This window comes from Megascapheus bottae, chromosome 1, assembly GCF_031878675.1.
Source record: "Megascapheus bottae isolate mThoBot1 chromosome 1, mThoBot2.hap1, whole genome shotgun sequence".
Lineage (NCBI taxonomy): Eukaryota > Metazoa > Chordata > Mammalia > Rodentia > Geomyidae > Megascapheus > Megascapheus bottae.
Genome location: NC_143509.1, coordinates 56,420,291 through 56,438,857, shown reverse-complemented (window position 1 = coordinate 56,438,857; position 18,567 = coordinate 56,420,291). Strand labels below are relative to the sequence as shown.

Here is an 18,567-nt window from a genome sequence, read left to right as displayed (position 1 = left end):
TGGTTCTTCCCAAAGCCGAGACATTCTGTGGGTCCCTGCCTCTAGGATCTAAAACCCTACATGCACTTCCTTGAACCACTGGAGGTGGAGGAGGGTCCCACCTATAATTTTAGCTACTCGGGTGGCTGAGACCTGAGGATTGTGGTTTGAAGCCACTTTGGGGAAAATGTCTGAGATTCTATCTCCATTTAACCAATGAAAAAATCTAGACTGGAGTCATGACTCAAGTAGTAAAGTTTTATCTATGAGCTAAAAAATAGAAAAAAAGCAAGTGAAAGCACAAAGCCATAAGTTCAGGCTTCAGTAGTGGCATGTACACACACACACACACACACACACACAACACACACACACACATATACCCCACTAGCAGATATACCACAAAGTAAATTGATGTTCAACTTTTGCTGCATCTCCTCAGGAGGAGATGAGAGGGACTGACATTGTGCAAATCCCCTCATCCTTCTCCAGCAAGGTCACCATTGTCTATATCTCTACTTCCTTCTCTCTGAGCCTAAGGTGAGACTAAAATAACTAGAATTAAATATTCAGAATGAACTCGTTCCCAGAACTACAGTTTAAAGTTCTTGTTTGTATTGATCTTCCCCAGGACACATGTAGGCTATGGAGGCCCTCTATTCAGGCTAGTGAACAGCTCAGTCGCCTGACCATTCAAACTTTTTTTTTTTCTTTTTGCCAGTCCTGGGCTTAAGCTCAGGGTCTGAGCACTGTCCTTGGACTTTCTCAAGGCTAGAGCTCTACCACTTGAGCTTCAGTAGCACTTCCAGCTTTTTTTCTATGTATGTGGTACTGAGGAATCGAACCTGGGTCATCGTGCATGCTAGGCAAGCACTTTAGCACTAGGCCAAACTCCCTACCCCCCATTCAAACTTTTATCTTTCTTGAGGCAAGCAAATAGGCCAACTGCCCCATAAACACACTTCAGGAAATAGAGGTATGTCTCTTTTTTCCTTAGGCAAAAAAAGACAAATTAGAATGTGTGTGTGTGTGTGTGTGTGTGTGTGTGTGTGTGTGTGTGTGTGTGTGTGTGAGAGAGAGAGAGAGAGAGAGAGAGAGAGAGAGAGAGAGAGAGAGAGAGAGAGGGAGAGAGAGACAGAGAGAGAGACAGAGAGAGAGACAGAGAGAGAGAGACAGAGAGGGGGGAGGGGGCAGAGGAAGGGAGATAAGAAAGGAGGGAGGGAGAGAGGGAGGGAGAGAGGGAGGGAAGGAGGGAGGGAGGGAGGGAGAGAGGGAGGGAAGGAGGGAGGGAGGGAGGAAGCCAAACATCCACCTTATTGGAATTAAGGATCCTGAAGGATCTTGGTTTCCAGGTAAGTAGCTTTCTTTAGGCAGCCATAAACTAGACTCCTGGAACCCCAATCCTAGCTCCATTTTGCTATGAGTGAGACTATGACAGGTACTTTGAAACTGCTTTAGCTGAAAAGCAATGACTCCTTATTCAAAGCCACACATTAACTGAAAGCAGAATAGAGGCCTTTCACCTCTGTCTTCTTTTTATGTCTTGGTGTTGAGCCTCCTGCACCCACCCTCGAATCCATGCAGGATGGGCTGATGGAGAATATCTGGTGAGAAGAGTGTGAGCTATCCAGCTCCAGGTAACAATGCCTTCCTATGGCTAGGTATTGTCCATCCATTCTGAGATGGTGATCATTTGGATCACACTTGTGGCTAAAACTAATAGTTATGCCACTTCTCACCTCTGCCCCTGTTCTTCCTCTGTGTGTATCTATTTAATTTCTTTTCAAAGACAAAGAATTCACACCAGTTCATCTGCGATCTTTGAGGTCTGCATCAGTTTATACTCACATTTGCATGACTTAGATAAAATAAGAAGAGCTAGGGAAAGAGCTGAAAGTGTGGTTCAGCTGGCCAAGTGCTTGCCTGGCAAGAACAAGGTCCTATGTTCAAACCACAGTACTATAAAAGAAAGGGGGAGGAGGGAGGAAACTTGTTCTGAACGCATGGCTCTGGTCATGTGATCTGAAGCAAGTCTCCTCCCCGTCTCTAGCCTCAGTGTTCTGGATGCTAATGTGATTACATAATTAACATCAATTATTGATGATAATGCGATACTGATAATGTCATATACACAATACTGGCAGGGCTTTGAGATAATTAAAAGCAATAACATGTGAAACAGCCAGTGCATTATCTAGCACATAATAAGCATAAAATAGATTGTTTTTGACTTGCCTGTGATATCTGGAGGTACTGGGGTTTGAATTAGGGTTTTGTTTGTTAGGTAAGTTCTCTATTGAATCATAGCTTAAGTCCTTTTTGCTTTAGTTTATTTTTCAGATAGGATCTTAGATTTTTGTCTGGGCTCATTACGATCCCACACTGCAATCCCCCTATCTCTACTCTCTGAGTAGCTGGGGTAATAGTTATATACTACCAGGGATAGAGTCTCTACTGAGGTTTTAGATTGGGCAAACTCAACCTGATGCTAACTATATAGGGACAAGTTGCCTAAACCAGAATGTTCACATTTAAACACAGAAAAGGAATTAACAGCTGCCACTGAGATTAAGTTAGAAAAACATCATGCTCATTCCACAGCAGAGCTGGAACTCTGAAGGAAGGTGGCCTCCCTGTGCCCCTGGGCTCCACTGACCAGTGGGGCTGAGGGACACAGCTGGCTACATACTGATCTGATGCTTTCTTTCTGACTTGTTGAGAACAAAGGCAAGCTATGGAAATCCAGGGAGAGCTTTCTGTTACTACATTCATGCCCAGGGCCACCAGTTAGCCCAAAGATGTACAAATCTAGGGTGGTCTGTTCACTTTGGTCTTGCCTAGTGGTGGTTCAAGCCCCTGGTGGAGATGGGCTTGGAGGCCAGAGTCCCCTCCCCCCCACAGCACCTCTTGGGGGATCCTGCACCTTCCTCATCTGGGGAGGTGAGCACTGGCCTCTCAGGGCACATTCGCAGCAAGGGAGAGTTAGGGGACCCAGTGACAGACTCACTACCCAGCTCCAAGGAGACGGACCAAATATATCCCAGGCTTTTCCCACAGTGTTGCCTTCTGTCTCTAATGAGAGCCAGCCCAGAAAAGCACTTTTGTGTAACTCTGAAGCATAGAAGAGTCGTCTACTCTACTTAGTGGCCTAGAACTAAATATCTAAAGTGAATTATCTGTTGCTCTGAGGCTTGATACTAGCTGGCGGCTCTCTAAGTCACTCAGTAATCCAGTCACTAAGATGACTGTCACTTTTCATTTGAAGAAGGGAAAGGCCCAGGCTATCCTTCATGGAAGGGACAAGAACTAAGCCGAGGAATAAACTGCTCATAAAGAAGCTTATTGCCATGGGAACATGATGCTGTGTAGACTAAGGTACTGGGTACTTAATGCTAGGACTTGAGAAAGGGACAGGAGAGAAGAGAAAAGTCTAGGGAGAGGAGAAGAGAGGAGAGGAGAAATGAAGAGAGGGGAGGAGAAGGAAAGAAAAAGAGAGATAGAGAAGGGGAGAAAAGAGTAGGAAGGTGGGAAAAGCATGTGCAAGTATACATATACACCCTCTCTTTATGATCTTGCTGACACAGTTTTTTTCTCCCTGACTATGTTTGTTATACTTTAGGACTCATTGGAAATTGTTTATTAAGACAGTTCCTAATCATTAAACAATAAGCTTTGTTCTAGCACAGTCAAAATGTCAAATGACTCAGAGGTCAGTTCTTGACTTAGAGGCCATGAGTTGACCATTGGCTGGGCATCTGTAGGCAGGTGACTTCAAGTCTCTGATTATTTTCTTTTTTTCTGTTGAAAGAGTTATTGACACTAATTTTTACATTGTATTTCAAATGTCATGTTTAACAAACAAATATTCAAGGAGGGACTCTCTATATGCAATCACCGGCACATAGATTTTAGGGTTTGTATATCATTGATACATACCAATTTATATAACATTCTGTCTATAGAGTATATATCCCATCATAGGTTTTTATGTCTATGTAGTTTTATGTTTATATCTCCAAGACCATGTCCATAACCTTGGGTACCCGAATATTGAGTCATGATCATTTTCTTTTATCTGTAGTTAATTCAAAAGTATGTTATGAATAAGTTAAGCATGCAGGTTTTCAAAATATTAAACCATTTTCTCTTGAAACAATGTGCCTTTTTAAAAAAAGAAACACATTTCTTCATCATAAAATATATTCTTAATATTTGATTAACCATTATGTTGATTTTGTAGAGGTTGTACTAATTTACATTCCCACTAACAGTGTGTGATGGTTCATTTTTTCCTTAATTTGTTGCATTTGTTGTTTTCTTTTTTTTGTATTATATTGTTGGGGTAATATATAGAGATGTTACAATTACATTCATCAGGTAGTGGGTACATTACTTCTCGAGCCTTGATACCCCTTCTCAGGTTCCCCTTTCCCTCTTCCCTTTCCCTCCCAGTCATTTTCTTTTTTTTGTTCACTGTGGGACTTGAACTCTGGGCCTGGGCGCTGTCCATGAGCTCTTCAGCTCAAGGCTATTGCCCTACCCCTTGAGCCACAGCACCGCTTCCAGTTTTCTGGTGGTTAATCAGAGATAAGTCTCATGGACTTTAGTGTCTGGGCTGGCTTTGAATCGTGATCCTCAGATCTCAGCCTCCTGAGTAGCTAGGATTACAGGTGTGAGCTACCATGCGTGGCTAACAATGTCCCTTTTTAAAAACACTAGTTCACAGTGGTTTTAGTTTAAAAACAAAGGCAATATGACATTTTTTTGTTTGTTGGTGCTGATACTGGGGTTTGAACTTAGGGCCTAGGCGCTATTCCTTAGCTTTTTTCCACTTCAGGCTAGCACTCTACCACTTGAGCCACAGCTTCAGTTACAGGTTAATTGGAACGAAGAGTTTCACAGACTTTTTCTGCCCATGCAGGCTTCGAATCATGATCCTCAGAGCCTCCTAAATAGCTAGGATTACAGGTGTGAGCCACTGGTGCCTGGCTGGAAATCTCTTACTTAGAAGAAGCTTTAAATATCCACACAGACTGGAAGGAGTTTGTTATGTTTGGTATTGATCTAATGCAATCATCAGTCTAAACTGTTCCTCAATCCCCAGCTATAAGTGAGGCCTTTGCTCCTCATAAGACTTGACATTCAGAACCTTCTAATGTCCTTGTCCTATGGCTCAGCCTAAGCTCAGTGTCTCCCCGTATGATATAACTTACTTTCTTTCCTCCCATCCCTATCTTTTTTTTTTCTGTGAGTTTAACAGGAAAAAAAAACCTCAATTCTGAAACTGTCCTTGAAAGCATGTCTTTTTCTATGGGACGACTTTTACCTGTCAACTTGCTGTTTCTGAAGCCCCACATATATGGATCCAAACTCACATTCAACACATGTGCTTGCATTTGTCTTGGAACATGAGCTATTTTCTTCAGTTACTAATGCAAAATGCCATTCCAACAGCAAATCTGCTTCTTCACATACCCTGTTATTCTATGGAAGTTTAATAAATCATCAAATGGGGGGAGGGCATTCTGGAAACCAACTCTCCCCTCTTTATTTGGTGCTCAGAGTCCAGTGTGGTCCAGGAATCCAGGACCAGCCCCCTCGTTTTACAAAATTCCAGGACTCACTAAAGGCAAGCTCCTTCAATTCAGCTGAAGAGCAACCCAGCCCCTTCCCAAATTCCTATTTCTAGGGTATTTGGCAAGCTATAAGTCCCCAGGGAGGTATCCAAATTTCCTTTCAACAAAACTCTGTCTAATAACAACAGAACCTCCTTGGAAAGTCAGAAAAAGGACTACTTTTATAGACTTAAAAAAATTCTTCCTCCCATAGCCTGGCTCTCACTTGGCCCTCTTTTCTCCCACTGAATTCTCTAGAAACTAAGAAATAAATAGGAAGAGAAATGTGTAAGGCAAAGAATGAAAAGAACATGACATATGACATCCCTAAAAAAGAACTCCAATCAGTAATGATAGGGTTGCTAAATGGGAGGAAGAGCTCACAGCAACCACAGCCTTCTTATGATCTTAGAAGTTATAATGGGCTTGACAGAAAGGTACCATATCCAAACCATCAACGTTCCTTGCCAGTGAGGCCTGGAAACCACACTCTCCATTACTATCAGCATGGTGCACACTCTGCCATGTGGAAAACAAGACTATGTGCCCAACAGCATTCTTGACCAAATACTCCAAGCCAGAAAATGGTAGCCTGACCCACCATGGCTGTAGAATTAGACAGCTAGCATCTCTGTAATTGTCCAATTCGTAAAGTGAGGCTCCAGTTCTAGGTTCTGTGCCCACATGGCTCATCTATAACCACAACTCTCTGTAATGAGAAGGGCCCTCATGTGACACAAATCCTACCCTGTATAAACAAAAATATCAGTTACATGTTGTCTTAACATTTAATACGCTGACTACTTGGAGATTAAATTGATGGCAGACAGATGTTTTGTGTGGGTTAAGGTTCTTAGTACATTAAAAAATAAAAGGCAAGTTTAAACCAATGCTTGCTCTCCTTCTTCAGTACATTTCTTTTTAGTCAGCATAAGGATTTTAAAAGTTGTCAATTCAGATGCCAGTGGCTCACTGAAAATTCTAGCTATTCAGGAGCTGAGATCTGAGGACTGAGGTTTGAAGCCAGTCTGGGCAGGAGAATCTGTAAGATTCTTATCACTAATTAGTCAACAAAAAGTTGAAAATAGAACTGTAGTTCAAATGGTAGAATGCCAGCCTTGTGTTTTCACACAAGTCAAGTGAGAGTGTGAGGCCTTGAGATCAAGCCCAAGTATGGGCACAGGAAAAAAAAAGTTGCAATGTCCATAGTTCCTAGAGAGGGGAGTCCATGCCTTTGGCTGACTGGACAGATTGTGAGCATCCACAGCACCTGAGTATAACTTGGAAAGAGCAAAGTAGGTGGCTCAGAGCCAGCCCACCGTGCTTGTGCTGATCTGAAAATGACCTGGGCCTCTGATGTGTTTCATGTTGAATGCCTAACAATCCCTGTAGTCTTCATCAGAGGCACTTTATCAAAACAAATACTCCTATTAGTATGCTTATTAAATCTTATTTTTATTTAGTTATTTTACATATATTTTTATTAGTATTTTTTCTTTTAACTTATACTTTATGTCCTTAAGTGCCTTTAGTGGGCTCAATGTGTCTCCAGTTAAATAAACAAATCATTAGGCAAAGAAACTCTGTTAAAAGTGCTTCAATTGGCAGATCATTAATAAATATAGTTACTTAAGAATTTAGCCTTGGTAAAGATACGGTTGGGGAAAATATATGGAAAAAGTATTCTAACTTAAGGAAGCCCCTACCCATGACTTGGTTCAAACATAGTGAATTATTGTCTCTGTGTCAGGTCTTCCTGCCTTGGCAAGAGTCTAGACTATTAATTATCCTTTAAGCTCCACCTTGGGTGACAGGGCAGACTATCATTGCTTATTAGCTAGCACTGGGATCTTATTTCCCCTATCCTAGGGGAGGGAAGTAAACATCATATTGTGTTTGTGTGTGTGTGTGTGTGTGTGTGTGTGTGTGTGTGTGTGTGTGTGTGCACATACACATGTTGCTCTTGGGAGCAAACTTGTGGATTTCCTGCACACTTCAGTGATTCCTGAGATCCAAAAAAATGAGGAAGTTGAGGGACCATATCCTTGCATTGGAGGGAAATGGAATTACTTCAGTTGCTTTCTTGGCCACTGAGCACATGCTCACACGTGCTCAAAAGTGCTCATGTGCACACACACATACATATGCATGTGCTATAGTGAGGAAGACATAAACTTCCCTGAACGGAGACTGAAGAAAACTCAACAAGTCATTAAGAGTTCAGTGACAGCCAGGCACCAGTATCTCATGCCTAGCTACTCAGGAGGCAGAGATCTGAGAATTATAGTTCAGTCAGCCAGGGAAAGAAGTCTATAAGACTCTTATCCAATTAACTACCAAAAAGTTAGAAGTAGAGTTGTTGCTCAAATGGTAGAGCATTCGCCTTGAACAAAGAAGCTCAGAACAGTGGCCACGCCCTGAGTTCTAACTCCAGGAATAGTATACATGCACACACACACACACACACACACACACACACACACACATGGTCCAATGTCGTAATTGGAATGCAATGTTTTTTCCTTACCCCTACAAACCTTGTATGATGTCCCTTGACCTCTATCAACCATGCTGGCCATCTTGCCGTTTCTTGATTAGCCCAGCCCTGTTTCCACCTCAGGCCCTTATACTTGGTGTCCTACAGGTCATCTGCCTGAAACATCCTTACCTGAGCTCATCTGAGCCTCACAGGCCTCATGGACCACATGACTTACGAAGTACCCCTTCTGTCCTTCCCTAGTCCTATGCTCTGCTCATTTTCTTTGATTTTTATTTTCCTTTATCTCTTGTGGTAATGAGGATTAAATCCAAGGATTTAATCCTTAGCAAGGGATTTACCATTGAATTAACCTCTCCCAAGCCATGCTCATTTTCTTCAGTGATTCGAATTCTTTGCTTTTTTGCCAGTCATGGGGCTTGAACTCAGGGCCTGGGTGGGCACTGTTCTTGGGCTTTTTCCTCAAGGCTAGCACTCTACTACTTGAGCCATAGCACCACTTCCGGCTTTTCCTATGTATGTTGTACCAAAGAATTGAACCTGGGTTTTTATGCATGCTAGGCAAGCACTCTACCACTATACTAAACTACTGGCCCCCATGCTTATTTTCTTAACAGCACTTGTCAGTATATGAAATAAAATGAGTGCCTGCATCCTTGCCAGAAAGCTGAGTTCTTGTCTGAGCTGCACACTGCAATGCCTGAACAAACAAATACAGGTGCTCAGAAAAAACTGGTTGATAAATAAGTGCAATAAGGGACTACAGGATGTTAAGAGGACTCTTTCTGGAGTGTGTAGGGAAGCCTTCCTGAACAAAGTGACATCAGGTGAGGGTTAGCTTGGATATCATGAGCAGAATGCTACAACAAAGGAGCAGAGCATGGAGAGTATTCGCACAGAGTGCTGGGGTGACGTCTGGAAGATTGCAAAACCTTTGCGAATGGCTGAAGAAGTGAGAAAAGAGTCCCTCTGTCTGGCCTTCAGCATAATATCTGGAAGTTATCTCCAGCAGAATTGCTCCCAGAACAACCACCACCCTGAGCAGATAACTGGAGGGCCATGCGTTGCTGCATACCGCCACCTTGTGACCAGAGCCTTGCAAGGCAGTGCAGAAATCTGGCCCCAACCAACACCTTCCTTCTTTGGACTGGTCTCATGCAGTCTAGGCTGGTCTCAGACTTACAATCTTCTCTTTTGTTGACTGGATGGACAGATACAACTATAGCAAGTCGATCCCTGGGGAAAACCACTCTAAGGATATTCTTATCCTTTTTAAAATTTGAGCAATTGTCATAAAAATAGTATATACTTTCTGAGTGTTTCTACGTTCTAGGGACAGTGCATAAATCTATTCACTCACTCCTTATTGTGCTGTGAGTGTCTCTATTTCATGGAAGAGTAAAGTTCAGCCTGGAGTTAGCACCCAGGTGGTTAGGGCTAGGATGTTGTGAGTAGAATTCATGCCAGGCAGATGGTGATAAGAGGGTACAGAGCAAGGCCTTGGCAGTTACAGGAGGGGCTAGAGTACTTGTGACAGCAGGGAATCAGTGCCCCTACTTGCCTTCAGAGGACCTGGAAGCTAAGCATCTGCAAGAAGTAAGAGCAGCTTCATGTCGAAGGGTGGTGTAGGACACAGCCCCAAATCGCCTGAGAGACTTGGGCAGGATGCCAAGGGTCTCATTGTGTCACACTCATATCCCGAATGCTGCTAGGCCTTAGCAGGCTGCATCTCAGCCTTGCTGAAAACCATTTACGGATTTGAGCCTCTGTCTGGCCTTAACAGGCCAGTAAATTTCTCATTCAGGACAGCCTCACCCATGCAGACCCTGCCTGAGAGCAAACTTACAAACATGTCAGAGCCATGGCCAAATTTTCCTCTTCCTAATTTCAAACACACTGAAAGGGACCATGTTGAAGTAGTCCTCTACCCTGCTCCATCAGGTGCCAGGAAACAGCTCCAAAGAATTCTTGATCCTTCAACTGGGGATCCTATCACTGAGTGCCAGCTCAGCTGGGTCTCTAATCCAATCTAAGACTAGGCAGCACAGCCTGGATTAGCTGGCTGCTGGCTACTGCTGATGAGACAGTCTTAGGAGAGAGAAGGTTAAAACAGTGATACTCACAAGATACTATGCTGGAAATGAACATTACAATTTGGGAGGGAGGGAGTCTCAGGGAAGAGAGTAGGAGAAAATGAGGGAAAGGGTAATACAATTCAAAAAGAAATGTACTCATTACCTTACTTATGTAACTGTAACCTCTTTGTACCTTAGCTTTACAATACAATTTTTAAAAAAGGAGAAAGGCTGAGCTGTGTGGCTCATCTGATACCATTTTGACTCTCCTTCCCATTATAGACTGGCTTTGGGCCATACTGAAGTAAGAAGACTTCCCTGGTGGGAGGGACAGCTGATCCCCTGGCCCTTGGAGACCAGGCTCTGAGCTTTCTTGCTTCTTTGGAAATCCCTTTCCAGTCTCTGAGGCCCCAAAGACCCACACAATACATAAATATGTACCAGAATGCTGGCTGAGAAGCTGCCAGGGACTATGTTAGCTCTGACTTGAGAGTGGAGGGCTTTCTGGAAGGAAAGACAGAAGTACCAGTTCACGCATGACAGGCTGAGGCATATCTACAGAGCAATTTGAGTCCACTCCAAACAGGGAGCTTCAAGAAGCCATTGTCACTCATATCCCACACCAATGCCTGTAGCTTTGTCCCTAAGGGATGGGCAGCCTCTCCCTTGGGTCCAGGGGGAGATGACTTTTGAGAAAAGGCAGCTATGAGACTTGTCTGGGATTCAGTCTCAGGGCCTGGGCTCAGAAGACTGGGTTTCCCTAACAATGTGGTACATTTGATCCAATCACATGACTCTGTGAGACATCTAAATCCTTCTGTATAAGACAGGGACCCCAGCCTTACCCCAAGCTGCAGAGGTCTCTGTGGGGTACAGTAGGCAAGGTGAAGCAGCAGGCAGAAAGTGTTGGGCACATTTTACATGAAACCATCTCTTGCAGCCTTCTTGAAGGTAGCTTTTCACACCACAGGGGGCCTCTCCCCAAAGGCCTGCATCCTGAGGGGTGGGGAGGGGAGGTATGTCCTCCCCTGCTAGTCTAATGGGGAATATAAATATACTGCGTCCAGTCCATCCCCTGCATCCAGGAGTTCTAGTTATGCCCAGAAGCTAAAGGCATCAGTCCACCACAAGGGTGGTAATCAGGCTTACCTGAAGGCCTTGGGCCCAGGAATTGTCACCATGCCCACTGATCCCACAACCCAGGCAGATATATCTTGAGTCTATGACTCTCCTGTGATTTCTGTGGGCCAAATGCTTGGCTGATCAACAGATGACAGAGATAATCAGATTACTGGACACTTGACTGGTGATGTGTAAAAACAAGCTTAGACTGGTAGGGAGGCTCCGTGGCAGAAGAGGGACAACCTGAGACATGTAGACGTTTTCCTGCCTATGCTCCATGCTCTGGGATTTCTCAATTTAAAGGGGTCATTTGTTAGATTCCTGTGTGCTAAGCCAATATGTGGATATTTTTCTTAAAGTAAAGTAATTTTCTTTATGCCAGACAGGAAGGCTTTGGAATCAGGGGAATGTTTGCCTCTGCCTCCCAAATCTGCCCATGGCTCCATGGGGTGAAGCGATAGGAGGCATTTTCCTTTTCCAAGTTCCCTGTTTGTGTGGGCTCCTGGAAGCCATTTCCTCTGCCTGCCTGGCTCAGGCACAGGGCTTTCTATGGCACCTTTCTCTGTCTCTCAACATTCCAGTAGCCTCTGCTGAAGCAGGTTCTTGGCAGCCATGGTGTGCAGCAAGGCCGAGTGTGCATTGCTCCCTGGAGATGGGTCAATCATCCCATTGCCTACAAAAGACATGTCTATAGGGGAGATGCATTTAGAAAGGAGCCTGATGGTACCTACCATGCACGGTGACTCTGGCGCTGCAGGACACCTGACCCAGGCTGTTCTCTGCCAGGCAGGTATAGATGCCATGGTCTTCTGGCAAGGCATCTTGAATGTGCAGCTCAGCCACACCTGCCTTGCATGTGGAGTGAGCATACTGGATAGGCTGCCCTGAGGAGGGAAGCACAGGATGACTCAGGCCAGAGGGCATCTGATGGAAACGTTAAGCCCTGACCTTAGCTGGGATGCTAGTCAGGCATGGGGACTGGCCCAGGTCCATGGTGGGAAAGACAGCTTGGAAGACTGGGGAGGAATTTGGTATATGGGAGGGAAAGTGACAGACATCTGGGTTTTCTGTATAGTCTCCATTCTATCCCTCAGTTTCACAGGGTTTGTGCCTGGAAAAAAAAATCTTCAAGTACCTTTTGGCCCATCACCAGGCTCAGTCAAAGCAGACCAGACATATGGCTCTCAGTCCCCTTTGGCTGACTCCAGAACAGAGATTTGACTTACCACTGTAGCTATTTATCAGAAAGAATTCTGCATCCCAACTTTAAGTGCAATTAACTCTACTTATTCTGTGATTTTTAGTATTCACAGAAAAACACAATGTGAAACTAAAGATGACTTGAGTCCTTTACCAAAAGACCTGTATTCAGGTCACTTTCTGTAGGTCCTATGCATGGTGATAGGAGACTATGCAATGAACTTAGTGGTTTCCTTAATGCTATATGATCCTGGAATTTTATTATTCCAGGATGTGGCCTTGTCATTTTTTTGGTGGTGGGGAGAGACCCAACCAACTGATTACTAAAGGTTCTAGCTTTAGAACAAGACCATGTCTGCTCACCATCTAGGAAGCAACTGTCAGGTCCTTCCTTTGCCAGACCCCAGGGTCCTGGTTTGCACTTCATAAAATCAGGGGTGGGTGGCGGGGGAGAGAGACAGTACAGGAAGAAATGCTTTCTGTGTAATGCAATGTTTTCTTCTGCACATAGCAACACTTCATGTATCTACGACAGTTTGGCAAAGTAATTGCCAAGCATGCCACAGGGCGGGAGGAAAGAGAGCCTTCCCAATTTGCTGCACTCCATAAAAATAAGACTGGAGTGGGGGTAGGGAGGCAGGGGCTAGGATTCTGCCACTGAGGGGACTTATTTTGCTTTTTTTTTTTGTGACACACCTATCCCCAAATCTCTTCTCTGGCATCATCAGCACATTCCCTGAGGGGCTGTCAACATGCCACTGCGAATTCAAATACAGGCTGACAAGCATTCTGATCTCTCTCCTTTTCCTGGAGCACCATTTGTTTTGGCCCTACAAACTAAGATGAAGCCCCTAGAAAGGAGCTGTTGGCTAGGGACAAGTCACAACTGGGAGTCATCAGACTCAGCTTCCAGCCTGGGTTGGGCCACATCAGCCAGGGAAACCCAACTTGAACATAATCTCCCTCTAGTGGGAAACATGCAGAAATGCCACCCAGAATTCAGACCTGAGGAAGGGGTAGGGGTTTGTCAGCAAGCACATCCTTGAGGCCAAATCTACCCACCACCTGTTGTTGTACAGACTGAATGCTGAAAATAGTTCTTACCATGTTTTAGGTAGTTGAAAAAAAAAAGAGAGAAAATGTCGTAATGTGAAAATGACATGGGATCCACATTTCCATGTCCTTCAATAAAGTTTTCTTGCAATGAAGCTTCCAATTTGTTTGTTTACATATTGTCTATGCTGTGTTCTAACGTTGCAACAGTAGAGGTGAATAACTGTTGTATGGCCAAACAAGCTGAAAAGATTTACCACCTGGCACTTTAGAGATCATGTTTTGTTAACCCCTGTTCTGGACTCTGAGCCAGGCAAAGGGATGCTCACCTATTCAGATCAATTATTAGTTTTTATGTTCATTTCTGATTGAGCCTCACAGAGACTGTGTCCTTGCAGTCAGCCCCAGGGTCCCACAGGAGCTCTGTCCTCAGGTGGGGAGTGGGTAGGAAGGCAGACTTCATGATGACTACATATAGGAAGGTATTCAGCCTCTCCTGTCACTCAGATTGTTTCCAACACAGCCTGAGCAAACTGCTAACATAGAAGGTTCCCAGGCAATGCATCACAGTGTAGACATATCTGGGGCTCCTAAAAAGCCTGATTTAGTAGATGTGAGAGCTGGCCCAGGCTCCAGGTCTTCTGTTCTACTCTTTCTCTATTGACAAGAGAGCCTGCATCCAGAGAGGTAAACTGGGATACCCAACCACTCTGTGGGGAACCTAGAAGGTCTTCACTCTTGGTAGTTCCTCACTCATCCTCCTTCCAGCTGCTGTTCAGTATTACCCATTTAATAGTTCTTGTTATAAAATCAGAGCTCCTCATACCATTAAAATGAAAAGAGCTCTCATTAAAAAAGAGAAAAGTGGTAATATGCGGTAATTATTTCAAAGATCTTACTTGATTAAAAAAAAAGAGTGGGCATATTTCTACAGAGTTATAATTAACATTAAAAAAGAATTCCTAGTTGCTGAGACCTAGGCTACTGACCACTGTATATAACAGACAAGACCCTTAAAGAACTTGGGGTGCAGTCCAGAGCCTCTCATGATTCTGACCATAGATAAAGAAACTGACTTACTTATAGTCTATGTATTGGACATCTCATAAGCTAATTTATGTATGTGAACTAATTTAATCTCACATCCGTCACCCTGCAAGATCAGTACTGTTTCCACCCTGCAGATAAGGAGTTTAAGGCCTTTCATGTTGGTAACTCCCTGGCCAGTTAATAGCAGATTCAGCTCTGTGCTCTCTGTATTCCGTATTTCTGAGAGAGACATGGTTGGGAGTAAGATGCAAAAGTTTAGGCGAGCAAAAGGAGTGTCCTGGGTGTGGATAGGGGACTCACCATTGAGTAGCCAAGAAATTCGAGGCACTGGAGCCCCCTGTATGGAGCACTGCATCACAAAATCCTGACCCTCGATGACAGTACAGTCCTTCAAGACACTGGAGAATGAGGGGGCCTCCCTCATTATGGCTGGCCCTGTGAAGGCAAAGAACACACAGGCCACCTCAGTCACCCTGAGCCTGATAGGCAGATGCTGCACTGGCCTGGGGCTGGACTTCCTGGGAAGCTACTTAGATCCAGCCTACCTTCACATCAGAAAGCAACAGCACTAGATGCTTCCTGGATTGGAAGCAAGGGGATTGCCAGTGGCCTTCCAGTCATAAAGAACCCTGGTGCTGGGCTGCTCAGGATCAGACAGTGACTTCTCTCCACTGTACATTAGGCCCCTCCTCCTCCCCCCTCTCTCTTTCTCTCTCTCTTCCTCTTTCATGCTGGTGCTAGAGCTTGAACTCAGGGCCTTTCTCTCTTATTTGTTTTTTTTTTTTATGCCCAGGATTGGCATTATATCACTTAATCTATACCTCCAATTCTAGATTTTGGCTGGATAATGGGTTGGTTAATTTGGCTGCTTAACTAAGAATACAGAGATAAGGGGAAAGCTGCTCTGTATTGAGGGGTTCAGCCAAGAAAACCTGACAGTATTTGCGAGGTTCTTTTCTAGGTGTGAATGTGACAATGCCATGATGTTCCATCTTAAGTTCATTTTCTAGACAAAGCTCCATCATCTCCTACAGTCAGATCCAGTGGTGAGGCAAATCTGTAGTCAGCTCTCTCACTTCACAGCCTCCTTTTCCCCCAGATCTCCTCTATGGCAGAAGAGCTACAAGACTGAAACATGGTTTCTCTAATCAGGCCTGGCACCAAGGAAGGGAGGGGCAGGTGATCTCACAAGTAGAGAGTTACCTTCAATTCCTTCTATCATTCCCTCACTAGAGTCACTGACAAAATGACTGTCGGATCAACATGGGTGGGAGATTTACAAAGTTTATGCTCCTGGATGGATCACTGAGCCTTACTACAGCTTGGTAGCTCCATCTGGGAAACAAATGCAACTATAATTGTCTTGTATCTGTTGACTGGATTGGAGTTGTGGTTCAGGTGGAAGAGCACCCACCAGTGAGTGAAAACATCATAACAGGTTCTAGTCCCAGTCAAAAAACAACACAACAAAGATAGCTGGGATAACTAAATATGACTGCAAACAGAGCATTTAGCACAGACCTGGCCTTTCGAACATCCTTGTGAATGTTGGCCACTGTGGGTTAATGGAAGCTGCTTCTGCATTCAGGACAAGTATGCTTTGGGACTGAAAGAATGGTATGTTAAGCAGAAGCTTGAGCATTAGCAAGCAGGGGAAAGATTTTTCTTTTCGCTTTCAGCATAAGGAAGAGGAAAGGTATGCGGGGATAATAAAAGGTCTCTATAAGGGAAGGAAAGAGACATGCAGTGAGAAGCAGAAGGAGGGTTGACAGAAACTAGAAGACCACAGGCCACCTGACTTGCATCTGGTTAAATGAGGCTGGAGAAGATGTGAGATGGATAATATCCTCAACAGGTCCTGAAGCCCCTCTACAAGGGTAGAGCAAGGACCTCCACAACCAACTCCTCCACAAAAGCTATGAGAATCTGAGAGTCTCTATTTGCTTTTCCAGAACTCTGGAAGTTATCTAAAGGCCAGCAACCTTCTGAGAAATATTTGTTTACAAACAACAAAACCAAATACCCACCCCCAAACCTAGCTGAATCATGGTAAGAGCAGGTTATGTAGCATATTAGGTCCCATCTCTTTCACTGCAGCTCTGCCTCACCCTAGGCCCCAAAAAAACAAAACCAGATGACCCGTGGGCTGACACCTCTGACACAGTGAATCAAAACAAACCTTTCCTCCTCCAAGTGGATCAGCATAGGAAATTTTTGTCACTTCCAGACTACAGAATGATGAAGATTATTTGCAGATAGTATGTCTGATAAAGGTAAGTCTTGCATATATATATATATATATATAATTCTTAAAACCCAATAACAAAAATATTGGCCCAATCAAAAAGTGGGCAAACCAGTTCCCAGAGGGTTATGTCTGTAATTCTAGCTACTCAGGATGCTGAGATCTGAGAATTTGAGGTTCAAAACCAGCCCAGGAAGGAAAGTCTGTGAAACTCAATTCTGAGTAATCACCAAAAAGCCAGAAGTGGAGCAGTGGCTCAAGTAGTAGAATTCTAGCCCTCAGCAAGAAACCTAAGGGACAGTGCCAAGGTCCTGAGCTCAAGCCTAGGTACACACACACACACACACACACACACACACACACACGCACTAAACAGTGGGCAAAACCATTTGTAAGGAAATAGAAAGATGGAAAAAATTACAGTAAGTGAAGTAAGCCAGACCAAAGAAACATATGTTGCATGGTTTCCCTCATTTGTGTAATCAGAATGTGCCTACAAATCTATAAGTAACATACTAGATAGAAAGATAAAAAATACACTTGGACATGATAAGTTATACAGGTCTTTAGACATTTACACAGTGAGACCAAAGGAAAATATTCTTAGCAGATGATCACAGATGCTCAATAGCTATGTGCATATGATCATATAAAATAATATCTATCAAAATGAACTTCAAGAAGTGGAAACAAGAGTTTTGTTGCTGTCTTTCTTTTCTTTAGCTTTTATTGTTAGTTTATCTGTCTTTGGGAGGGCAAGGCAGTCACAAAAATGGTGGGACAAAGAGTGAACAAATGCAGCAGTATACTCACTAGACACTATGTTGAAAATGAACTATTGTGGGTGGGGATGGGAGGGAAAAACCAGAAGGGAACAAAGGAAGGGCTAACACTGTTCAGAAAGAAGTGTACTCATTACCTCATTATCTGACTTATGTAACCATAACTCATCTGTACATCACTTTTACAACAACGATATATATGTATTATATACACATATATATTTTTTTAATGGGCAGAAAATAATACTCAATGTTATTAGACATCAGGAAAATGAAAGTCAAAATGAAATAACTATGGATGACTCTAATTAAAAGTTAGAAAATTGGGTTCAGAGTTTAGCCTAGAGGTAGAGTGCTTGCACAAAGACCCAGGTTCAATTCCTTGGTACCACATATATAGAAAAGCCGGAAGTGTTTGGGGCCGGGAGTTTGGCCTAGTGGTAGAGTGCTTGCTTAGCATGCATGAAGACCCGGGTTCAATTCCTTGGTACAACATATATAGAAAAAAGCCGTAAGCGGTGCTGAGGCTCAAGTGGTAGAGCATTAGCCTTGAGAAAGTCCAAGGACAGTGCTCAGGCCCTGAGCTTAAGCCCAGGACTGGCAAAAAAAAAAGAAAAAAAAAAAGAAAAAAAAGAAAAGCCGGAAGTGGTGCTGTGGCTCACGTGGCAGAGCGCTAGCCTTAAGGAAAGCCCAAGGGCAGTGCTCAGGCTCTGAGTTCAAGCCCTGGACTGGCAAAAAAATATTAGAAAATTATGAGCTGTGAGCATGGCCTAGTGGTAGAGAACTTTCCTAGACTACAGGAAGCTCTGGGTTTGATTCCTTGGTACAACATACAGAGAAAAAGCCGGAAGTGGTGTAGTGGCTCAAGTGGTAGAGCACTATCCTTGAAAAAGCTCAAAGATAGTGCCTAGGTCCCTGAGTTCAAGCCCCAGGATGAAAAATAAATAAA

The 18,567-nt window shown here is 43.8% G+C and overlaps 1 protein-coding gene across 3 annotated transcripts in view; it reads right to left on the bottom strand.

The window, feature by feature from the left end:
• Mylk (myosin light chain kinase) overlaps positions 1-18,567 on the bottom strand; it is a 202,635-nt gene that overhangs the window by 99,251 nt on the left and 84,817 nt on the right. For all 3 annotated transcript variants that reach the window (XM_090345269.1, XM_090345261.1, XM_090345252.1), the window contains 2 exons: positions 14,892-15,026; positions 12,020-12,172 (listed from right to left, as the gene is read on the bottom strand). In XM_090345269.1, coding sequence (XP_090201395.1) covers positions 12,020-12,172; positions 14,892-15,026 — 288 coding nt within the window. The remainder of the gene's footprint in view (positions 1-12,019; positions 12,173-14,891; positions 15,027-18,567) is intronic.